This window comes from Suncus etruscus, chromosome 16, assembly GCF_024139225.1.
Source record: "Suncus etruscus isolate mSunEtr1 chromosome 16, mSunEtr1.pri.cur, whole genome shotgun sequence".
Lineage (NCBI taxonomy): Eukaryota > Metazoa > Chordata > Mammalia > Eulipotyphla > Soricidae > Suncus > Suncus etruscus.
In genome coordinates, this window is record NC_064863.1 from 33,354,722 (window position 1) to 33,380,122 (window position 25,401).

Genomic DNA, 25,401 nt, shown 5'->3' on the forward strand with positions numbered 1-25,401 from the left:
ATTTAAATAAAATCTTGGTGATATGTTCATTTCTGAAAGAAAAGGCATTTTCCTTTTTAGGACTGAGATTTCTTTGTGCATAATTCCAAGATTGTGAAATTGTTATTTTTATTATAGTAGATAAAAATATTTTGAAAATAGAAACGTGTCTTTTTAAAATGCCAATCATGAAAATAAAAAATATACAGTTTACATTTTCATCAACCAAACTATTCCTAAAAACCACTTGAAAAATATTAAAAATACTGCCTCTCGTTGAAGAGGACATATGTCAAAACAATTTATTTTTTTTGATGGCTTGAAACTTCTATTTAAAAGAAATAGAAGAAACTATGTTTCAAAAAAAGGGGAGAAATGAATTTAAGGTGTCATTTTTGTACGCCCTTTTCCCTCTTGATTGAGTATATCTAGTTTTTTCATCTTTTTTCCAGTCTTCCAGTTCTTTGGTCTCTGCAGTTTGTCACAAGGATACATTTATTTGCTCTCAGCCTCTGTTGAAGTAAAGGGCCTCTCTCTGGGAATCACTTTTTTGTTGTAAAGAAGGACATTCACTATCCCTGCTAATATAAGTCACACCTAATATGATTCACATTATCAATATAAGTAGCAAGTGATGTTTATGTAATATTTGTAAGTAATAAATCACAGAGTAGGGCCGGGCGGTGGCGCTGAGGGTAAGGTGCCTGCCTTGCCTGCGCTAGCCTTGGACGGACTGCGGTTCGATCCCCCGGTGTCCCATATGGTCCCCCAAGCCAGGAGCAACTTCTGAGCACATAGCCAGGAGTAACCCTTGAGCGTTACCGGGTGTAACCCCCCCAAAAAATAAATAAATAAATCACAGAGTAAATGTCTGAGATTACAGTTTAACACATAAAAATAGTGAAGGGGCTGAGAGATATGCAGGGACCTGCATCTGACCAGGGCTCCATGTGGCTCCATGTGGCTTCCCAGTCATCACTGGGTGTGGTCCTGGGCACCAAAGCTTTAAACCTCTCATTGAACCTTTGACCTATTTAGCCCAAGTGTCACTGGGCATTGCTTGAAGACTCCAAAATAAGAAAGATACTAAAGACATAATGGGACTACCATATATGGAGAATATCTTATTTAAGTAATCATACTATTCATCTTATACCTTCCATGGAAATCTTGAATCCAAAGGATAAAAGAGAAAGCCAATGGGTCTGTACAATTTTTAAACAGGAAATAAGAGACCATGTATGTGTATGTTGCACATGTGTTTAATCAGTTTTATTCTAGCTAGGAGAAATCTCTGAGTATACGGTATGTTGGTTCATTTCTGCTGTCGCACATCTCAATGATCGAAAAGTTTGTCATTTTTTAATTTTAACCTTGCTATGAGAGTCAGCTCAGTCCTAAAAATGGTACTAAAAATGCAAGCTTTATTTCTTGTACCAGAAGTTTAAGACCCTAACTAACAAGAGTTGTCACTATGAATATGAACAATAGTTTTCTAAGACAGTGCCTACCAAGTTTTCATGGTTGCTCACTGTCACCTTTGTATAAACACAGTCAGAATGTCCTTGACTTACCAGCTTTGATGTGATAGAATTTTGGACAGATATTGGGATATTTCATTTCATAAGGTAGCATTTACAGGGCCAGAGAGATAGCATGGAGGTAAGGCATTTGCCTTTCATGCTGAAGGATGGTGGTTCGAATCGCCTGCCAGGGGCGATTTCTGAGCATAGAGCCAGGAGTAACCCCTGAGCGCTGCCGGGTGTGACCTAAAAACCAAAAAAAAAAAAAAAAAAAAGTAGCATTTACCTTTTAATTGGCATGCATAAAATATTAATATACTCCACAAATAGAGTATAAATAGCTAAGACTGACGGGCTAACAGGCCTTATTGAGCGCTACTAATAACTTTTCTTTTTCTTTTGATGGGTTCTTTTGATTCTTTTGATTGGGGGGTTGGGGAGTGGGCATACTCAACAGTGCTTAGAGGTTAGTTCTGGCTCAGAAGTTGCTTCTAGGCATACCAAGGATTGTTCAAGCCAGTTATCTTGCCCTTAAAGCTTATACTCAGCCTATTGGCTGTACTCTTTCTCCAGCTCTGATACTCTGTTAGAAATGAGGCCTCTGAAGCACAGTTAGGCTAGGCAATTTGTTCAAGGTTAGTAAGTAAAGCTATATTTAAAAAATATATATATAGGCTTTATGTTTCAGGGCAGTTTTAAATTCCTAGGAGAATTATGAAGATGCACAGGAAATTCCTATAGACCTCATCCATCATCTCTTATTGTGATTACCTTAAGTGAGTATTGTGCCTTTGTTGCATTGTTTTTAACTAAAGCCCCTGTTTTTTTTGTTTGTTTGTTTGTTTTTTTAGATTCCCTTTATTTTTACCTTGTTCTATTGTCTGAGCCTGTTCCAGACACATTTTTTCATCCTGTCTCCATCGTTTCCTCTGGGCAATGGGTTTCTCAGACTTTCTTCATCTTGCCTGATCGCTGCCATATAGGGATCACAGCTTGGGCAGATTGATTGTGGACTATTTTATTCAACTGTAGATTTGTGTGATGTTTTTCTCATGATCAGATCTGATGGATCTGGCAGGTCTTAAAGAGGTCAAGTATCATTTATGTGCCAAGATTCCCTGACACCATTCCTACTTAACCCCTGTTGATTAGCTTGGGGAAAGGGTTGTTTTCAACCCAGAGAGTACATTGTAGATCTCATGCTGACACACCAGAGGCTATGCTTCTGTGGCATCTCATTCTAGAGTTCCACTCAGATCAGCATGCATGTAGTTAATGATTTCTTCTGTCTCTCACCAGTCCATTTCATGAGCTGGCTCCGGAAATGCAGACCTGGCTGGGTTACAGGGATGGCCTCTGAGCCACCCATTGCTCTTTCTGCTCAGCCACCCGACCCCCCCATGCCTCCACCACCGAACTCATTGCTCTGTCTTCACTGCAACCACTCAGACTTGGCCTGTTCCTGGGGTGGGGATGGGGGAGGGGTGACTGCTCTGACTTCTTCTCAGGGTCCCTATGTGGTCCTTTCTCAGCAGAGGGTTTGTCTCATTGGGATACCTTTGCTCAAGGACAGTCTCCTTTCTAGGCCTTCTTGACACTGTGTCTCTAGAATGGTCTTGTGAGCTAGTCTATGAGTGATTGGGCTTTAATTAAAATCTCCATTGCTTCAAAGAAGTTTACTATGACATTCCTACATAGTTGTGTGTGTGTCCCTGGCCCCATCTCCCCAAGGCATATCTTGGATCCTTTTGACATAGTTTGTGGTTCTTCTCTTCAGGAAACACTATGGTGTGTGCATACATGGCTGTATTTGTTGTTGTATTATAGTTCAGGAGTCACCACCCTACAGCCTTTCTTTGCCTGTGCACTGTCAGTCCAGGGGTCTTAGTTTTCAGTGGTTGAAATTGACTGTCTGATTTTAACAGGATAGAGAATAGACAGAAATCCTAGTTCTCAGAAAGTGAAAGACTTCAGGTAGGGCAAAAATAGACTAAGTTCCCTGACTGGCCTTTTCAGCTCCAGAGGTGTCAGTCAGTCTAGAGAATTCACCATTTTGAGGTAGAGGTTGTACCCTATGATGCTTGTGAGTCACCAAGGCTACACCCCCAATACCTGTAGGATGGAGCCCAGGGCCCCAAACATGCCATGTTCTACCACTTGAGCTGCACCATCAGCCTTTGAAGAATTCATCTTGATACCACTTAACATCTTATTTTGGTGATCGGGGATCATACCTGATAATGCGTAGGGTTTTCTCCTGGCCCTGAACTCATGAACTACTCCTGGTGGCCCTCAAGGAACCATATGGGATGCCTGGGATCTAGCCCAGGTCAGCTGAATACAAGGCAAGGACCATACCTGCTGTACTAGCTCTCAAGCCACTCACTTATGGTTTTTTTTTTTTTTCGGGGGGGGGGGGTCACATCCAGTAACGCACAGAGGTTACTCCTGGCTCTACGCTCAGAAATCACTCCTGGCAGGCTCAGGGGACCATATGGGATGCCGGGATTCGAACCACTGTAAACACCTTACCTCCATACTATCTCTCCGCCCCACACTTATGTTTTTTTAATTCTAGAATCCAAAACTGGATGAGAAGGTTCTACAATAGGCATATTAACAGTGACATTCCTGTGTACATGCTTGCTACACATACATAGGCTCATAGCCCTATCATTTGATCATTCAACCTGAGAGAATTTTAGTAGAGAATAAGCTAAGATGATATAAACCACTGGGGATAGAGCTCAGTGCGCTAATGCACACGCCTGGCATATATGTTAACTCTTGAGTTTAATCCCCAATGCTTAAAACCAGAAAACAAAGAGGTTCAGAAATGCGGCAGCTCAAATAAAATAGAAATCTATTTTTCTGTCACCCAGCAGATAGGCAGGTGGCCCAGATAAGAAGCAGGGCTCTGCTCCATGGATTCACTCAGGTTCCTTCTATCCCATTTCCCAGCTTGGCCAGTGTGCTACTGGGGAAGCATCTTGGCTCTCTCCCTCTGGGTTCTAGAAAGCACCCTAAGATAGGACACCTTCAGTGGCCCTGTGCCTGCTCTGCTCACACCCCATAGTTGAAATTTATTCACAACCACAACTTGCTGCAAGGGAGGTTTTGAAATGTTGTCTACCTGGGAAGCATGGTGTCCAATTCTATTTATTCATTCATTCCAGATGTAGAGTGGAGAAGGGAAATGGGACCTAGTCTGCTGACGAGGTGATATGGTGGAAACTCTTGTCTAGAATCCTTTGGTGTTCCTTCAATCTAATTTTCAGACACTTTTTTTGTTTTGTTTTTGGGCCACACCCGCCAGCACTCAGGGGTTACTCCTGACTCTCTGCTCAGAAATCGCCCCTGGCATGCTCAGGGGGCCATATGGGATGCCGGAAATCAAACCACCTTCCATCCTGGATTGGCTGCATGTAAGGCAAACACCCTACCACTGTGCTACCTCTCTGGCCCCTCAGACACATTTTTCTGTATTATGTAATATTTTTGTCACATATATACTGCAAAACAAAGCTGGCAAAAACAGAACAATTTTAAATCTTAATACTACCTCTCCTTCCTCAACAAGGTCAGAACAGTCTGAAGAAGTGTCCTTCCAGAACTTTCCTCATTTGTTTATTTAGAAAATATATTTTAGGATGAAGAGATCAATCTGACTGTATAATCTTGATGTGTTATTTTAATCATCTGCTTAATCATCTGGTAAGATAATAAAGTATGGACTGTTATGCAACTTTTCTGGCTTCAAAGGACAGAAGCCCAACTCCAAGTAAGAAGAAAAAAAGGAGGGGGAAACGGCATTTTTGGTCTTTGAAGTAAATGACTAGTCCAAAAAGAGGCTAAGGTTGAATCCAGATACTCATAACAGTAGAAATTGATTTTTCTCCTTGTCTAGATTCTTTTTTTTTGTTTAATGCTTTTTTGTTCTTTTCAGGATGACTTTCAGTGTAGCAGCCAAAAAACAAAAGCCACTGATAGGGTTTCCTAAAACCTGTTTCAGTAAACAAGCTCAGGTTTACATCTTAGTCATTTACTGGAAAGAGTGACCCTTCCCCAAAATGACAGCAAACATCTTGATACTGACTCTGATTGACCTTGTCAGCAGAGACCAGCCATTATTTCTGAGAAATATATTTTGAATGGTATATTTTGAATGGCAGGTTCTAGTCTATCTCACCTCTGCCCAGGGTGAGAGTGAGGTGGGGCTGTAGGGGGGTGCCCCAAAAGTAGAGATGGGCCTATTGGCAGAACCTTAGACAGGCAGGAAGTGTCTGTTCAAGCAGCATATCTGGTTATGAAATTGTCTACATTAATGGCACCTGAGCATTGGGTAAGGTGCTGGCCTCGAAAGTTTTGGGGGAGACAAAATTAGATACAGATTGAAACTGCAAAGGTTGGTTCCCTTAATCCTCCCTCATTGGTAAAGGGCTAGCTGTATATATGAACTTGCATTTCTTTCTCTAAGAGCTGTCTATTCTGATTCATAAAATAGTTACTGTAAAATATTTTGTAAAATAGTCACTATTCATATATTTGGGCACAGGCTTAAAAGTAGTTTTTAAAGAAGAAAATATATCAAAAATTAGTGATTTCTTGCCTTTACTAACCAATTTACATCTTTATTTTTTTTTTCATTTGTGGTATGGCGTATTTGTGTAGTATACCAAAAGATTCATGGCTTAGGGGCAGGAGAAGAGAGTACAGAGGGTATAGGGCATTTACCTTGCATGCAGCTGACCCAGGTTAGATTCCTAGCATTCCATATAGTACCACAAGCCCTGACAGTAATGATCCCTGAGAGCAAAGGCAGCAGCAGTAAACCCTGAGCAGAGCTCACTGATCCCCTTCCCACCCCACTCCCCCCAAAAGCAAAAAGATTCATGATTGAGTCATTTGTGGTTTCGTAAAAGCTTGAATTCTGTGTGTCAAAAGCAACAAGACAGGTGACAAAGTGAACCACTTACTCGGGAAGCCAACCAAAAAGGGCATTGAAGTTTCAGCTTTAAAATTTTTTTTATAGTTATGGGTCTTGTGAAATGAATTTTAGAGCTTCTTTCTGAACGGTTATTCCACTTCAGAAGCTTAATGCAAGTCCCAGTGATGAGAATGCAGAGATGGAAGCTGGTCTGTTGTGGAGGTAAATTTGGCCAGATGTGCAGTGCTCATGCCTGGGAAATCTTTGGGGTTGCAAGGGTCAGGCGAGTTTCGGTTTTCCCCACATTGTGAAATTTGACTCTTTAATTTCCAGATCCCTTTGCTAACCTGTATTGTCATTTTTCTTTGCATCCTAGTTTCTAGCAATTGAGACTAGCAAATGTGCACTGCATATTATCAGCTACTCTGTAAATAGTTGGGAAGCTAAATTCTGATTGATACTTATGCCTTTTCTTTTTAGGCATTTCTCTGACATGCAAATTCATCACTTATTGTAGAGTGACAAGCTAAAAGTTAAATGTTTCTTTGCAGCTTGGAAATACCTGACAATGTATATACACACTGTAAACAACTATCATCAAAGATTTTAATTGTCTCATGTAGTTCTTTAAAATGTGACTTATCATCTTAGCAATAGCATAAATAAAACCAAGCAGAGGTATTAGAAATACTTCCTCTGCCATGCAAAAAATTGAGTAGAAATACAGAAATACATTATTTTCTAAATTCCATAAATACTGGTATTGTGGGTTAGGTTATCTCCTGAATTTACTACAGGCCATTTAATCAGGAACTATAAATTTTAGTTATAAAAATTGGGTAACCCTTAGATAACCTTTTTGAAAAGACCCACATTCTATGAAGATCCACAGTCATGATCCTAGGCCTTCACATCGATTGTTGAGAGCAAGACTACTTTGATTGTTACTTTCTCTGTGCTAGGGTTATACCTTTATTATTTCATCTGGTAATACTTTGTAGTGGAGCCTCTAAGAGGCTCTACTTATTCCTTCTTTGCTATTAAAAAAAAGTTAGACATAGAGGAGATAAATAACCCATCTAGAGCCATGCTTAGTGACATAACTGAATCAGTATTAACGCAGGACAACTTTTTTGTATTAATGGAAATGTTCTGTATCAGCACCATCCAATTTGGCAGTCGCTAGCCCTATGGGGCTGTTGAGCATTTGAAATATAACTATTCTAACTAAACCACTAAATTTTTAATTGCATTTAATTTTAATTAAATTAAAATAGCCCTATGGGACTGATGGCTACTGTATTATACAGCACAATTCTAAAATCTTCCCCAAATGATCTTAATCATCCTACCATATTCTGCAATTCAACCCTCCAAAGCTGACAGTAGGCAAAGAAATAGCTGGAAAGTCTAAGATCTTTGTCTCTTGGAAATCTCAAAGATGCTTGTTCTCTTTGGGGAGTGTAAACAAAACAACAGGCCTTGGTCCTAGACCCACAATTCAGATGTCTTTTTCTTTGTTAAATTACCCTCCTTTGTGAAGCTAGCATCATTGTCCCTCCATACCTCAGTCCCAGAGCTCACTATTTCCCAGATCTTCACTGGTGAATCCCATCTCTTTAGTTCCTTGTACATTAAATGATTCAGTAGCATTTTTATAACATTTTTAGATACTTCTATTAAGACCATTCTCTGCAGAGGTAGTGAAGATTATTGATTCAAGAAAGAATTTATCAGAATCATAATACCTTTTAAAAAGATAGGTAGAAAAGAAGCCTCTCTGTTCTGTGAGAGATCTACTTCCTCACCTATGACCATTGTCTACCACCTTCTTTGTCCTTGATCCTGTTCAGGTCTCATCTTTTCTTTTCCATCTGCAAGTAAGTTTTGAGTTAATGATGATGTAGGTGGCTTCTATGTATAAGAAAAATGTATTGGTAATGTAAATTTTGATTTTTGGTGAATTCTTACATTGTAAAATGATATATGGAGTCTTGGATTGCTTAAAAATAGAACAAGAAATGCTGGAGAGCTGTGTGACTCCTGAGACTTTTGAGCAGCTTTGTCTTTCTCTCCTGTTCCTTTTATTCCTTTTTTTCCTCTCTTTTTTTTATTTTTTAACGTGGATAGCTTCACTCATCCAGAGGACACAGACCAGAATTGGCTCTGTTTAATATACTTTATTTGAAGAGGTTAGACATCATTGCTGATCTCAGAAACTAAATGAATTAATTTTCATGTTGGAAAAAAAAGTTTCTGTAATTTAGGATGCCTTGAAAGCAAATGACAATGTTTGAAATGTTATTTTAGAATCATATTTTGTTCATGTGTATGTTTGTGGACTTGGGTATTTCATGTTTATGTTCATCACTGTTACTCCATTAGGTGATGCCAGGTCATTTTATAGTGTTTTGTGCAGGGCTGGGGTAATGTAATGGCTGCAGTGATAGGGCATGGACCTCCCATGTGCGAGGCCCTCAAGCACATCATTTCAGAGTCCATGTTGGCACAGCATTGAAATGCATGGGTGTGGGAGGTGTTTGGATAAAGGAATGTTTAGTCTGGCACAATTACTGTCAGACTATAATCTCCTCACAATTAGAGTTCTGACTGGGGTGTGGTCCAGCCCAATATATCTCAATCTTTCCCCACCATGACTTGCTTTACCCTTCTTTCTTTTCTCTACCCCCCATCCTAATACTGGTTGGCTCCCCTAGTCTCATACCATTGCCCTCCCAATTATGCAGTTCTCACCAGTGGCCCCTTTGGAGTACACTGAGTGAGGGCACACAGCAGGTCATACAACCCTCAGTTGAGAGATGCAGTTCTGTATTAATTATATATATATTTTTTTGTTTTGTTTTGTTTGTTTGTTTCTTGGGCCATACTTAGGGGTGTTCAGGAAACCATGCAGTGTTTGGGATCTAAGTAGGAACTTTCCATGTGTTCCAGCCCTTTGAATTATGTCTCTAAACACAGCTGTTCTTGAACATTCTGCCATGAATATATTTTACTAGTTCCTCCTCTCACCTAATTTCTCTTCCCTATCCATTTGACTCACGATGGAGAAGTCTGAGAAAGGCAGTCTCAATGACAGCCCTGTTCTGTGGAGAACAACTCACTCCTGCTGAGACACTTTATTTTTTTTACTTCCCAGTACTTTCAGAAATTTATTTTCTTTTTTGGTAAGGTTTTTAGATACCTCTGTTAAGACAGTTCTCTTAAGATATAGCAAGGGTTGATTCATCCAAAACTTTATCAGAATCACAGTGCCCTTAAAAGCAGATCTACCCCCCTGCCGCAAATATTTACCAATCTGAAGAAGGTCAGGGGGTGGGTTAGGAAGATGCCTGGGAACCCACACACCACAAGAAAAACCCAAAAGACAATGGGAAAAACTGTACTTCCAACATAGGCATAAGACCTGTAATACACCACCTCTTTACCTGCCCTCCCCCAAATGTAAGGTAGTCTTTTGCACCACTTTGGTCCCATAAAAATTTCGCTAACTCATTTTATTTCTTTTTTTTTTTTAATTTATTTATTTATCTTTTTTTTTTTAAATGTTTGTCCTTCATATATATTTGTGAGCACATACAGTTTCAATCCCCCCCCCTTTTTTTTTTCTTTCTTCGTTTTTTGGTAGGTGACCTGTGGCTGTTATCCCATCAGTCCACCCACGAATACACAGACATTATAATGTAGCACCACTTCCCCCTACAAAGGCACACTAAGTAAAGGGGAAATTTTACATTTAAAAAAAAAATAAAAGAGAGCTCTTATCTACTAGAGATAGGAACTCATAGTTATTTAAAATATAGGGATATCTCCTGCCTTGAAAATATGTCATGTGGAATCAAATTAGACCTCAGGTGATTAGATACCATTCATCCAGCCTTGAACCCTGGATCTCCGACATAGAAACGGCACAGCTCTCCACAACAGCTGCAGGAAACAAACTCCATCCAGGACGGACTTAATATGACGAGACCAACAACAAGGCCCAGCTCTAACATGATATCCTGACAACGGGGAAAATGCGATCATCTTGACCTTAGAGCAGATTAGCCTACCTTACCAACTAACGACAAGACAAAACCAGAAGTCTTGGCTCCCTTTGGTAGGACAAAAACCCAAGATCGGGATTTACAGATGACTGGCTGCTTGATCCACGACCAGACTGTATACATCTTGGGACCAATAAATAAGCCCTAGTTTAGGGTTTGAACTATGACCTGCACAAGAATCATGATCCCCAGCCCCAAAGATCCGGCAGAGACAATTGTAACGGAATGGGGCTTTTGGGAGCACAAAGAAAGACGCTATCCTAGGTGCCACCCTAGGCTCAGTGCAAAGACCAAGATCATCAACCACAGAAGATGGGTTAAAATGACACTGAGGTAACAGAACCTCTAGAACCACAAAGACTGACTTCATCATAAGTCCCACCTCAGGATCTGTACAGATACTGAGACCTCTAAACACAGAGCAGAAGTCTTCCACACACCAAAGGAAAAAAAAAAGAAAGAAAAAAAAAAAAAAAAAAAAACCACCGGGAAAGTAAAGGATCCTGAGCAATGTCTAGAGTTGATCCCATGACAGTATGCTCCAAGGACGGAGAAATCCCATATCTCTTAGGCCAAGTGAATTCTTTTTCGAATGACCCCAATATTTACTGTGCCAGTGCAGGAGGGAAAAAAACAAAAATACAAAAAGCACAAAACCTTGGTTATTTTTTTGATATAAATATATATATTACCTTCATTTATTATTGTTATTATTATTTTTGATTTACCAATCTATTTTGGTCGATTTCTCTGTTTGGGTGTGATTATTGAAAGTGTAGTCCCCAATTATACTTATTTTTTTTTATTTATTTATTTATTTTTTTTCTCTTCCTTTCTTCTCTTTCGTTATGTGCTATGCCATGTTTCTTAATTCAAGACCATGGCGTGATTTTTGTTTGTCTGTTTTTGTTTTATTTTTTTTCCTACTTGTTTGTTTGTTTGTTTTGTCTGCTCTGTGTGGTGCTTATCGATATAGCTGGAGCCCTCACTGGATATTTGACACTTCTTTTGGTACTAGTGGAGTGTTTCACCTACTTTTTCTCCATCTCCCAGATTGATGATGAGAGCCTTTAGAAGGACTCCGCCCATTTTCGGGGTATTAGACTCTTACCCCAGTTTATTGCTTTTTTCTCCTTCAAACAAAACCACGCAACTTGAACTAGCTAGTCCTGACTCCAGATAGAGGGGGAAATAAGGGAGGCATCAGGACCAAACAGGTGCAAGACTACTAAGTAGTGGGTTAGATACAGAGGGGACCACATATTCTAGCCGCCCTGGGGTGAGGGAAAAGGAAAAGGGAGGTAGGATAGAAACGGAGGCGTAGGGATGACAATTTGGCGATGGGAATCCCCCCTGATTTTATGTAAATATGTACCTAAAATATTATTGTCAACAATATGTAAGCCACTATGATCAAAATAAAAATTTATATTAAAAAAAAAGCAGATCTAATGCAAAATGAGTTAAGATACATTTGTCTGTTTTGCAATTAATCATAACTAACAGATGTTGGGTACTTTCAAGTGATTTTGTTGCATGCACCATGGGTAGTACAATGATTAAACTTTTCTTTTCTCTTTTTTTGATTTAACATTTTCAACCTTTTACCATTTTTGTCAGTAAATCTTTAAAAAAAATAGGGAGTTCATGCTCTTCAAGTTATAAATGGATTTTTTCCACCCGATTTTAAAATATTTGGATTAGACCATCAAATTTCTTTAACCAATTAAAGATATTAGATGTTAATTGGATTTTTGAAGACTGGCCATATTGTTATATAAAATATAACAATAAATGTGTTTTAAATGAAAATATATTTTGGATCCTAAACAGTTAACTTATAAAGGACTTTATATATAAACAACCAAGCTTTTTTAAATTAAAGTGTTGCTTCAATATATAGTTTCAAATTAATGTAATGGCTTTATCCTTCAAAAAAATTTCTCTTATGTCCTTACATGAAATATTAGGAGACATGGTTATCAGAGTGAACAGAGCTTGATTCTTTTTCAGCAGAGCTCCTGTGTTTGCCAGAAAAAAAGACATTTAAAAATGTGAAGAATATGTGCAACTACTAACAGACATTATGTTTATTTCCAATGCTTGAATGGTTTAAGCCACCGGTGATTTCAAAAGCTGAAAATAAATTATGGTTATGCATTCATAACTGACATCCTTGATTATTTCAACTATTTGAGAAGATTTTATAAGAACTTGATTGGAAAGATCTGTTTAATTAATTTATTTCAAAGTCTGTGTTTTCTTCTTTTTCAGGACTTCCAATAGTAATCAAACCATATCATCGTGCCATACTATGGAACCATGTTCATCAGATGAATTTTTCCAGGCCCTTAATCATGCTGAGCAAACATTTAAAAAGATGGAGAACTATTTGAGACACAAACAGTTATGTGATGTGATTCTGGTTGCTGGCGATCGTAGGATTCCAGCTCACAGGTAATTGTTCTCTAAACTTTTTTACTTTTTTAAACCTTATTTATTGATTGATGAATTGGCCTTTGGCCTACACCCAGTGGAGTGGTCTTTGGGCCACTCCTCATTCTGCATTCAGAAGTCACCCCTGGCAGGCTTGGAGACCTTATGGGATGCCGCAAATTGAACTGGGTCCCTCCTGGGTTGGTCGCATGCAAGGCAAGCACCCTACCACTTGCTATCTCTCCAGCCCCTGTTCTCTAAATGTCTTACATGTGAAAAATATCCTTGATGATCCATTTTGTTTGATATGCTGAGATAATGCATTCCAGATGACTATTAGGATGGAATACTTGGGGGAAGGACTCTATAATGGAAATTGCAGGAAGAAAATAATTACATATGAACTTATTGTATGTAAAATTGACTCCCCAGGGGCCAGAGCAATAAGTACAGTGGGTAGGGTGTTTGTTTTGCATGTAACCAACCCAAGTTTGATCCCTGGTGCCACGTATGGTCCCCTTACACTTCCAGGTGTGATTTCTGAATGCAGAACCAAGAATAACCCCTGAGTACTCCCTGGTGTTTCCCCCATCCCCAAAATAAAAACAAATTATGTTCTATGAGCCAGAGCAGAGTATAGCAGGTATGGTAGTTGCCTTGCATGGACCCAACCTAAGTTTGATGCCTAGCACCAATTATGGTTCTCCCAAGTCCCAATAGGTGTGATTCCTGAGTGCAGAACCAGTACTAAGCCCTGAGTACTACAAAAAGAAAAGTAAAATTACCCCCAAAGGGTCATTTTCTGTGGACGCACAAAGCCAAAATATACTAAATTTGTCAGTGTTTGATTAAGATTTCAGCAACAATAAACAGTTTTCATCTCACCTGTTTTCTGTCTTGTAAATAAAATGTAATGGCAACACCAGAGAGGTAGTCATTGAGCTTTTTATTTAATACATAGATGGGAAACTCTGTATAATCCAATAATACCTCTTCCAGGTTTCTCTTCAAAAAATAGGAAAACATCAGGGGCTGGAGCAGTTCTACAGTGAATAAGGTGCTTACCTTGCACATCCCTGGCCTGGGTTTAATTCCCAGCATTCCCCGTGGTCCCCTGAATCTGCCAGGAATGATTCCTGAGAGTATCGATGATGGTATGGCCTCCTCAAAATCAAACAAAACAAGAAAATAAAAATAAAGAGAAAACACTGATTTGAAAGGATATTTTCAACATGTTAGCCTTAGTACAGTAGCTAAAATAAGAATCAATTTGAATGTATGTTCTTGGTTTATATGCAGGAGGCCCAGATTCCATCCTCAGCACTTCATGGGTCCCTGAGTATTAGGCAGGAGAAATCCCCAAGAACACAGGGTGTGGCCCAAAGACCAGAAATGAGCAATTGAATAAACAAACTCTGGTAATTACAACTATAAGTCTTTAGAAGCAAGGAAGATAGTGGAAGAAAGAGGCAAACTTCTTTTATGTTTTTGCTGACCTCCAACAAATAGGAGAAGCCGTTGTTCCAGGGAACAAAAAGCTTTGACAGAAATGAAGTATTGTCTAGTTTAGAAAAGAAAGGAGGACTGCTTCATAAGGAGCAATTTATTGCTTTCCTTCTGTTGTTCACTGTCAATTAGCACTTTCTTCCCAAGGGTTTTTTTAATGCCCTTTAAAAGAAGTTTTCACTCTGACTTAAAACTTTAGCCAACCAAAGTAGAAGTAAAATCATTAGGAAGACTGGACCTGACTTTAGGGTTTTCAGTAACTGTCAGTAAACATTGAGAAGGTACTGTGTACTGTGACCAGAGTCCATGTTCAAAGCATATGTTGATCAGAACAGATCAGAACAGAAATTTTACTGAATTTTATAGCAGCATTTCATTTCTGATTTTTGAGAGCCACACCCAGAGATGCTCAAGGATTACGCCTGGCTCTATGCTCATGAATTACTCATGAGTCACTCAAGCCAACTCCTGGTCAGCTTGGGGGACCAAATAGGATATTGGAGATTGAACCCAGGTTGGCCATGAGCAAGAAGGCCAGAGCCCTTCCTGCTGTACTACTACCCTCATTTCTGTATTTCTTTTTTTTTAGGGGGGGGCCACACCCGTTTGACGCTCAAGGGTTACTCCTGGCTATGTGCTCAGAAATCGCCCCTGGCTTGGGGGAACCATATGGGACGCCGGGGGATCGAACCGCGGTCTTTCCTCGGCTAGCGCTTGCAAGGCAGACACCTTACCTCCAGCGCCACCTACCCGGCCCCTCATTTCTGTATTTCTAAAAGAAAACTGATTTTCTTTGCCTACCACACTGCAGGAACAATTTCCAGATCACTTCCCTTACTTCCCTCCTTGCTCTCACTCTTACCCTGCTCCCTTTGTTTTTTCTGAATAGTCACCCACGTGATCCTTTAAAGTTTGACTCAGGGAGCTGGAGAGATAGTATAGCTGGTAGTGCATTTGCCTTGCCCCAGGTTCAATCCCTGACGCTCCATATGGTGACCTAAATCTTCTAGGAGTGATTCCTGCATGCAGTCAGGAGTGAAATCTTTCTTAGCACAGTCAGAGGTAGCTCAAGTTCCCCTACCCTAAATGCAGCACAGCTGCTTCCTGGCAGCCTTTCTGTCACTGAGTCTGACCTAGACTGTGTTGTTCTCCCCCACACCCCCCAATCACACCATCCCGATAGTTCACTGCCCTACCACACACACCCTGTCCATCCTGGTCTGTGCTTTTCCTGCTGCGTCCTGCCCTGGATGCCCCAATATGAACTAATCCCTGCCTCTTCTTCAAGTGTTGGCCCTCACATCACCTCCCAGTGTCACCACTGCTTTTCCCCTGCTTTTCTCTTACATGGCATTAAAATTGGTTTAGGTGTATTTCAGGGGTGTTTGCTCACACCTCTGTGGAAGGAGGCTGTCACCCCATGTGTTGCCACTAGTGTAAACCCACCACCACACCTGTTTGTCCCCCTATAGCACTTAATGACTTTATTAATAGAAAGCTGCCAAGTTAACTTCCATGTGTATTACCTGTCTCTCCCCTAGAACTTCATGTCCCATGGGAGAAGAACCTTCCATGGGTTTTACACACCGGTGTGTGTTCGGTTTGTATAGGAGATGTATGGATACCTACTCATGTGTCCCTATAGAAGATGCTCTTACTCATCTCTGCTTGTGCACTAGTTATGCTGGGGTCCTTGCATAGTTCTTGGAGGGTGTCTAAGTTGGTACCTGTCTGGAGTCTAAGGCTCCTGGGGAGTGAAGAGAAAGGAATAGAGACGAACACAAGAGCACCTCACAAATTATCTGTACGATCCTTTCTGCTTTCTTTTTTTTTTTTTTTTTTTTTTTTTTTGGTTTTTGGGCCATACCCGGCGGTGCTCAGGGGTGACTCCTGGCTGTCTGCTCAGAAATAGCTCCTGGCAGGCATGGGGGACCATATGGGACACCGGGATTCGAACCAACCACCTTTGGTCCTGGATCGGCTGCTTGCAAGGCAAACGCCACTCTTTCTGCTTTCTTAACACAATGAATAACATGTACAAGTCTGCTGACATGGGAATACTTTAAAATTGTTTCAAATGATGAAAAGGCAGGTTGTAAGTTTATCATTCTTTTTTTTTTTTTTTTTTTTGTAGTTTTTGGGTCACACCCGGTAGTGCTCAGGGGTTATTCCTGGCTCCAGACTCAGAAATTGCTCCTGGCAGGCATGGGGGACCATATGGGACGATGGGATTTGAACCGATGACCTCCTGCATGAAAGGCAAACGCTTTACTTCCATGCTATCTCTCCGGCCCCTATCATTCATATATATATATTATTGGTTTTTGGGCCATACCCGGCGTTGCTCAGGGGTTACTCCTGGCTGTCTGCTCAGAAATAGCTCCTGGCAGGCACGGGGACCATATGGGACACCGGGATTCGAACCAACCACCTTTGGTCCTGGATCGGCTCCTTGCAAGGCAAACGCCACTGTGCTATCTCTCCGGGCCCCATATCATTCATATTTTTATGCAACTCAAATCTAGACAGAGTCAGCATTAAAAAAATGTGTGTTGTGCAGTTGGAGTGATAATATTAGCAGGTGAGGGATTTGTCTTGCACATAGCAAATTTGGGTTGATCCCTGGATCCCCATATGGTTCCCATAGCCTCTTTAAGTGTGATCTCTGAACACAGAGCCAGGAGTAAGCCCTAAGCATTGGGGGTAAGGTCCCAAACAAAAGGTGTATTTATATAACACCTGTGGCCCCAGAGCCAAAAAATTACTAGTGTATTTTATATAATACTAGTATTTTATCTAACAATAACCTTAGGCGTGATATACAAATAATATAACTAAGCAAAATATGAATATAGTAACATACTTCAATAAAAATGTCTCAAGTTTAAAATAACTTGCTAAAAGAGAATAATAGAACATGGCTTATGTACCCTTGAATTTTTTGAACAAAAAGGGGCAGTTGTTGGGTTACACCTTGTTTTATTTAAAACAAAGTTTACCCCTGGTTTCTTTGTATCTGTTTGTTTACAACTTGGTTTCACCCAAAACAAAGATTGTCTTACTTGTAAACCTGGGTGGGTTTACTGTCCCACCCAGGGGTGATCTCTATACTCAATAAAAACAGTAGTTCTGGCAGGCAGTGAGTACCATACTAGGTAGAAGACTGCCAGTCTATATGTGTTTCACTCTCAAAAAAAAAAAAAAAAGAAAAAAGAAACTTGCTAAAACTATCTAAATGTTTTTGATTAAAATAATGATTTTTTTAAATTTTTATATTTATTTTTAATTGAAGTGTCATAATTTAACAGGTTATTTTCAAAAGTGAGAAAAAATCTTCACATCTTTAAAATACATCATTTTTTTAATATTGTGGACATGTGGCTTTTTCTTATAAGGAAATACATCATATTTTAATAGTGTAGACTGGTAGCTTTTCTTTTTGTTATAAAGCTTATTTTTAGTGGTGAAAGTTTATTTAGTAATGGTCATTTATTATTCAAAAGGAGGAAGTAGAGCAGTTAGTCAAACTTAAAATGCATTTTCTATAGTGAAAAAATTTTTTGAAGAAGAGGAAAAGAGGCATTTATTAACATCATCTCTAATGTGATAATTTTTTTTTCTTGAAATATGCTTGCAGATTGGTGCTGTCCTCTGTCTCGGATTATTTTGCTGCAATGTTCACTAATGATGTCAGGGAAGCAAGACAAGAAGAAATTAAAATGGAAGGTGTAGAACCAAACTCACTATGGTCTTTGATTCAGTATGCATATACAGGTAATAAATCTAAAATGTAAATTAAGGTTTCTCCGATGGATGTCATATTATTAGAGCTCAGATTTTTATTTTTAATAAAACCTCCCACCACTAATGTTCATTAATTCTGCCCTCATAATGACCAAACTTGGCCTTGTTAGCTGCATAGGTGAAAGCTTTTGATGGCATTTTTAATATAAGAGCGACAACAGGTCAGTTACATAATTTTTGTTTTGATTTTTGGGGGGACAACAATTTACAGTACTCCTGGCTCTGCGCTCTGGGGTCATTCCTGGCAGTGCTTGGAGGACCAAATGGGATGCCAGGGATGTAACCTGAATCAACTGCATGGCAAACACCTTACCTGTTGTACACTCTGGCCCCAGTTACAGTTTTACAATTTTAATATTTTCATTGTATTTCTTTTTTGCCTACCCCGGGATCCCAGACATTGGGACTGTTAGGATTCTCAGTTCATCAGTTTTATTAAGCTCTCACCTTCTCACTTGTCCTAAAAGCTTTTTAAACCACCAATCTTTGTCCCCTTATGCCTTAGATCCCAAACAGCAGAACTATTAGAATTTTTGCATGTACTGGGACATAACTCCTGGTCTCTGACTTGCCCGGCAAGCACTGTTTTTGTTTTGGGGGTCACACCTGGCAGTGCTCAGGGTCTGTAACCCTCAATGTGAGGGATGAAAATTAAAATTTGAATGTTGCATTTAATGTATATATTGTTAAAGCACAACTTAATTCTGAAAATAAGCCATTAGTCCGGGCTGGAAGAGAGGCAGTTTTAGCAGATGTCACAGGGAGATAATGCATTTTTAATTAGTATTCTTTATTCCTTTTGAAACATCTTAAATGTTGCTTATTCTATATCCCATGGAATGCCCCTTTAATATAGAAATAGTGCTGTTCACAGCATGGGTTTTATAAACTGAAGTGACTATGGTCCCATGGTTAACGAAGCTGCTTTTCCTCCTCAGGCCGCCTTGAGTTAAAGGAAGATAATATCGAGTGCCTGTTATCTACAGCCTGCCTTCTGCAGCTCTCACAGGTGGTGGAAGCTTGCTGTAAGTTCTTAATGAAACAGCTTCACCCATCCAACTGTCTTGGAATCCGTTCATTTGCTGATGCCCAAGGTTGTACAGATTTGCACAAAGTGGCTCACAATTACACGATGGTACGTATTTTTGGAGAAACAGGAAGGCACGTTTGCTCTTTGCCTTATTCCCTTTTTGGTGCAGTCTTGTCTACAAGTTGTCTAATATATCATATTTTCATCATTAAGAGAGAAAGCTGCCAGGCCTTTCCCCTGGACGTAGAGGATTGAGACCTTAAGTTATTAGAGTTGTAAGATGCAGAGAGACAGGGAGATGATACTAAAGGTAAGGCACTCTGCCTATGAGCACCCAACCCAGTTCAGTCCCCAGCTCAGAGGGTTATTTCTGTGCAGAGCCATAAATAGCCCCTACACCTTGGCTGGAGTGACTGCAGCACCACCATCCATATTTACTCCATCTACCCATAAAGAATTAGAGCTAGGATGTTCTATGTACAGATGTGCCTTTTAGAGTAAGATTCCACTACAAACACCTGATATGGTAGCACATGGATAGAGTTCAGAATTACCCACATATTCCCCAGTGGAATTGGTGATTTTGATGTGTCATTGGTACATACAACTACAAAAGCCAGGAGAGCTGGGGGGGGGGGGGAATCTTATTTGAAAGATAAGTGTGAGAGTTTAGAGAGATGGTACAACTAGTAACCTCTCATGTAGCCGACCCTGACTCTATTCATGGCACCCCAGATAGTCTCCCTGAGTACTATGAGGAGTGAATTCCTGAGCACAGAGTCAGAAATAATCCCTGAGCATCACTGGGTATGGCCCAAACGCCAAAATTTTAAATTAAAAAGATTGGGGTGGAGTGATAGCACAGTTGTAAGGTGTTTGCCTTGCATACTGCCGATCCAGAACAGACCCGGGTTCAATTCTTGGCATCTCATGTGATCCCCCAAGCCTGCCAGGAGTGGTTTCTGAGTGCAGAGCCAGGAGTAATCCCTGAGCACTGCTATGTGTTGCCCTCCACCCCCAAAATTAAAAAGTTAAATATGAGTATATTGTTTGCAGGTGTGCAGGATGTTGTTGAGATTGTAGCAGATTCTGTGTTCAGCATTTTTATTTTAAAAAATTGTGGGGCCGGAGAGATAACATGGAGATAAGGTGTTTGCCTTGCATGCAGGAAGGTGGTTCAAATCCCAGCATCCTTATGGTCCCCCGAGCCTGCCAGGAGCGATTTCTGAGCATAGAGCCAGGAGTAACCCCTGAGCGCTGCTGGGTGTGACCCAAAAAACAAAAACAAAAATTGTGAGTGTACTAAGTTTTTAGCTATGAAGAACTTTGCTCACAATGAAACAGATTATGAATGTGATCAAAATAAGTCACAGAATGGAAGGCTTGTTTCGGCAATTCACCTTGATTTTGGATGTCATCAGAATGGAGAACTTGAACTTGAACTGGGATCAACCTTCAGCAGTTTTGTCATTAGAGGGACTCAGGGAAAGGGGCACCACAGGGTTATAAAGCAGAACCATCCTGCCACATTCTGATCTATCACTCCTGGGCATGAATGAAAGGATGCTTGAAATGCCAAAGTACAGCTCATTTACAAAGAACGTGGCCATTCACATGCAGATACAGTTATCCTGTCACTCATTTTTTCAACTTCTTAGAAGTCTCCAGAAGGGTCTCTCTGGCCACTCTAAGCAACACTTGGCCCAGCTATATGGGTCAGATCAGGGGTGGCGAATAAGTTCGACACAAAGAGCCAAAATTTTAAACTGTGAGAGTCAGAGAGCCACACCATGCAGTGACCTGCCAAAACAGACAAATACTCACACAAAAGCATCTAATTTTAACAGTAATCTATTAAACACATACTGTATTTTGCCATTTTGAGTGAGGGTCAAAATCCTGCAGTGATAGTGAGGGTGTGCTGTGTCCTCCACACTAAGAAGAACTCACGGCCAGATGTTACCCAACAGGTGCAACATGGGTCCCCTGCTCGCTGGCCCGTGCAGTTGTTTTCGAGGGATAGGAGATGGGGCAGGACTATGCGCTCAGAGATCTCTCCTCGGAGGTCCCTCCTCAGAAGTAGCAGAACAAAATCCGAACTTGGCAAAGAGCCACAGTATACAAAATAATGATGAGGTAAAGAGCCACATTCATTTTGGCTGGGAGCCTCATGCGGCTCTCGTCACCCCTGGATCAGATGATTCAATGCCCAGTGCGAAGGCCTGTAGCACCACCTGGAGGAACTTGGCACCACAAGGACCAAATTTATAGTGCTCAGGGGACCTGTGGGGCCTGGCTTTGAACCTGAGACCTGTGAGTACCCAGGCCTATGTTCCAGCTCTTTGAAATAGTTCTTTGACCCCCTAAAAAGTAAGTTTTTTAGTCTTTTTTTCTTCCCCTTTCCTTCCCTTAAGTTAATATGTTTGTGAAGGGATTGACAGGTAACTTAGGGATGTTTCATGAGAAGAAGAACAATTAGAGAAGACGCTAAGAGTAGGTATTTGCAACTGTTGGGGAGAAAGATTCCTTCTTCTACTTCATAAGTTTTATGTGACAAATAAATGATTTCAGCGACATTTAGCACTTAAAACAGTGATTGGCATATAGTATATCAAGTCAGCATCATCATCTTCGTTATCTTCGTACAGTTTTACCGTGCTCATCACTGTAGATTGATGGCAGTGAACAGAGGCATTCAGACAAAAGCAGACCTTTATGATTCTTTTTTTCTCCTTGTGGAGTAATAACTTCTTAGAAACATTTTTTATGCATTATGGGCAGCTATGTCAGAGCTAAATGTCAGAGATATATGGCAGGACAGTACTAGGCCGAACTAATATGTGGGAATTGGTATTGGGATTATTGTTTGTTTGCAGTTTTTTTTTTGAGTGGGGCTTTGAACCACATAAGCAGTATTCAGAGAACAATATGTATTACTGAGTATTGAACCAGGGCTGGCCACGTGCATGACAAATGTCTTAACCCCCGTACTGTCTCTGGTCCCTTTTGGCCAAATCTTAAAATAGCAGTGGTGTCTCTACAATAACAATAGATGAGATGGAATTGCATTCAGTTTTTCCAATATGAATAAAACACCTGAGGAGAGAAGTTAATACTTAAGCTATGGGGACTGGAGCGATAGCACAGCAGTAGGGCATCTTCCTTGCATGTTCCTTCCAGACAAACCCAGATTCGGTTCCTGGCATCCCATATGGTCTCCCAAGCCTGTCAGGAGCGATTTCTGAGTGCAGAGCCACGAGTAACACCCCAAGACAACAGCCCCCCCATACTGGGCATTGAATCCCAGGCCTCACACATGCAAAGGAAGCACTCTACTGTTAAGCTATAGCCTTCCCTTTTATGTACTGATCTTTGCATTGATTTTCTGGGATAAAATCCGATTTATCTTCATCTTCAAAAACTTTTAACTTGCAATATAAGGTAAAAATGAAGAATGTACAGGAAGGATCAAGATTGATGGGAGAAATCTTTTCAAGAGCTTTATTCAAAATATATTACCTGGGCTGCAGTGATAGTATAGCAGCAGGGAGCAGCCCCAAAACAAAACAAAAAAACTTGGATAAAAAAAAAAACTTGGATTAAAATACCTTGCCCTCGTTTATTTTGGGAGTTGGGGGCACATCTGGCAGTGCTGAGGGCTAATTCTTCCTCTGTGCCTAGGACCCCTGGAAGTCCTTGGGGGACCACTTTGAGTGCTGGGGATTAGACTTGTGTCGGCAGTGTGCAAAGCCAGTGCCTAACTTTCTCTCCTATTTCTCTAGCCCCAGCTATTTGTCTTTTTTTGTGTGTGTGTGTTTGGGTCACACCCGGCAGCGCTCAGAGGTTACACCTGACTCCACGCTCAGAAACCGCCCCTGGCAGGCTCGGGGAACCATATGGGATGCCGGGATTCGAACTACTGTCCTTTTGCATGAAAGGCAAACGCCTTACCTCCATGCTATCTCTCCGGCCCCTAGCCCCAGCTATTTGTAAAGCTATTTTCTTTCCTTTAGGTTGCAGTAACCTGTTTGCAGCACTCTGTATTATAGTAGTGCAGGTTCGCATCTGTTCAAATACAAGCCACCACACCACACCTGCCACCAGTGCTGTGTGTATATACCTTTTTCCATGGTATACTGCACTGACCTTTGCTTCCCTGTTCCCTCTTGCCTGCCTCAGTTCTTCAGTCACGATCCAAGAATTGGATTGGCTTCAGTTTTGTCTATCCCTTTGTTTTAAAACTTTTTATAGCCTGGGACTGGAGTGCTAGCACAGTGGTAGGGCATTTGCCTTGCATGCAGCCAACCCAGGATGGATCCAGGTTCGATCCCCAGCATCCCACATGGTCCCCCTACCCTGTCATGAGCAATATCTGAGCGCAGAGCCAGGAGTAAGCCCTGAGTGCCATCAGGTATGGCCCCAAAATAACTTTTTATAGCCAATTAACGATGCTTCTATTCTTTAACTCCAGGCCATTGTTTGACATCATTTAGTTACAGCAGAGACATGGAATTGAATTCTTCTAACAATAACTAATCGAGAGGCCGGTTGTCTGATTTGAATAGTTGCTATGGGAACGGAATAGAAACGTATAGCAAATTTCAATCTTTGATTTAAACAAATCCCTCCGTAATTTCATTTGTCTAACAAGTATCCCAGAGGGAAAAGGGCATAAAAGACTTGCAGTGATTAAGAGCATGTGCACTGCCTGTATCATGAAAAGAATCTGAAAGATAAACTAGACTTTATTCCAGGTTGAGTTCAGTTGTCACAGACAAGAGTGGTGTCTGAGGGGGCCCCAGTCATAATACAGTGGGTAGGGTGCTGGCCTTGCATGCAGCTAACCCAGGTTTGATCCTCAGCAATCCACAGGGTCCCCAGAGCACTGAGTGCAGAGCCAGGAGTAATCTCTGAGCATTAAAGATAGTTGTATAACTTTGAGCTGCTTCTTTAACCTACCTGAAACAGATGATTCTGCAGATCAGGAACAGACATCTCCTCTACTAAATGGGACCCACAACATTTGGCACCACAGAAGTGCCAAAAAAATCTTTGTTTTGTGGTCAGAGTCATAATAGCACCTTACAGTTAGTAAGGTGTTTGCCTTGTATGTGGCCAGTCTGGGTACATACAGTATCCCCAGTATCTTTGTCTTTTGAGAAATTTCTGTCTTGCCAGTTTATCTGTTTTTGGTTATTCTTGTTTCACATGTGAATGAAACCAGTTGGTAATTGTCTTTAACCACCTGGCTTATTTAGCTTATATGCACCCCGAGTTTCGTCTGTGGTACTGTGAAGAGCACAACTGTATCTTTATTGTTGGTTTATTTTCTTTCTGGGCCACATCCAGCAGTGCTCAGAGAGACTCCTGATGGAGATCATTTGCAGTTGCTGGGTATGAAACTTAAGTTGGGCCACATGCAGAGCAAGCACTCTACCTAGAGAAAGCTTACTTTCTATAGCCCCTTGAATCTTTAATAGCTGAGAAGAGGTCTGTTGAGTATGTACCTGGTACCTCCTCTGACCCAGCTACCTATTGATGGGCATTTAGGTTGATCCCATGTTTTGACTGCTATGAATATGATCATTCAGGTTTTCTTTTTTTTTTTGAGCATTCAGGTTTCAGGTTTAAATTTTGTGATATAGAAAACCTAGGAAAATAGTTGAAATATTTTTTAAAAACTTGCTTCAGAACAAATCATTACTTTTGAAAAGTACTTTTTATTTACTTTTTGAATTGTCTTCTTTCCATGATTTACTGGGGAAAAAACATGTTTTTCCTAATAAGAACCATATGAGAAGACATTGTTCTTGGGGCCGGAGAGATAGCATGGAGGTAAGGCATTTGCCTTTCATGCAGAAGGTCATTGGTTCAAATCCCGGCATCCCCCATGCCTGCTAGGAGCGATTTCTGAACCTGGAGTCAGGAGTAACCCCTGAGCACTGCCAGGTGTGACCCAAAAACAAAAACAAAAACAAAGAAAAGAAAAAAAAAAGAAGGCATTGTTTCGAAATAGACACAACGTCAGATAAATAATCAAAAGAATATATAATAGTCTAGGGTCCAGAGAGATAGTTCAGTGGGTAACACACTTTGGCCTTGCACACAGCCAACCAAGGTTGATTCCCA

The 25,401-nt window shown here is 40.6% G+C and overlaps 1 protein-coding gene across 3 annotated transcripts in view; it reads left to right on the forward strand.

The window, feature by feature from the left end:
* Positions 1-25,401, forward strand: part of KLHL5 (kelch like family member 5) — an 83,344-nt gene that overhangs the window by 24,330 nt on the left and 33,613 nt on the right. For all 3 annotated transcript variants that reach the window (XM_049790124.1, XM_049790125.1, XM_049790123.1), the window contains exons 2-4: positions 12,771-12,953; positions 18,076-18,212; positions 19,181-19,377. In XM_049790124.1, coding sequence (XP_049646081.1) covers positions 12,811-12,953; positions 18,076-18,212; positions 19,181-19,377 — 477 coding nt within the window. In that variant the 5' untranslated portion in view covers positions 12,771-12,810. The remainder of the gene's footprint in view (positions 1-12,770; positions 12,954-18,075; positions 18,213-19,180; positions 19,378-25,401) is intronic.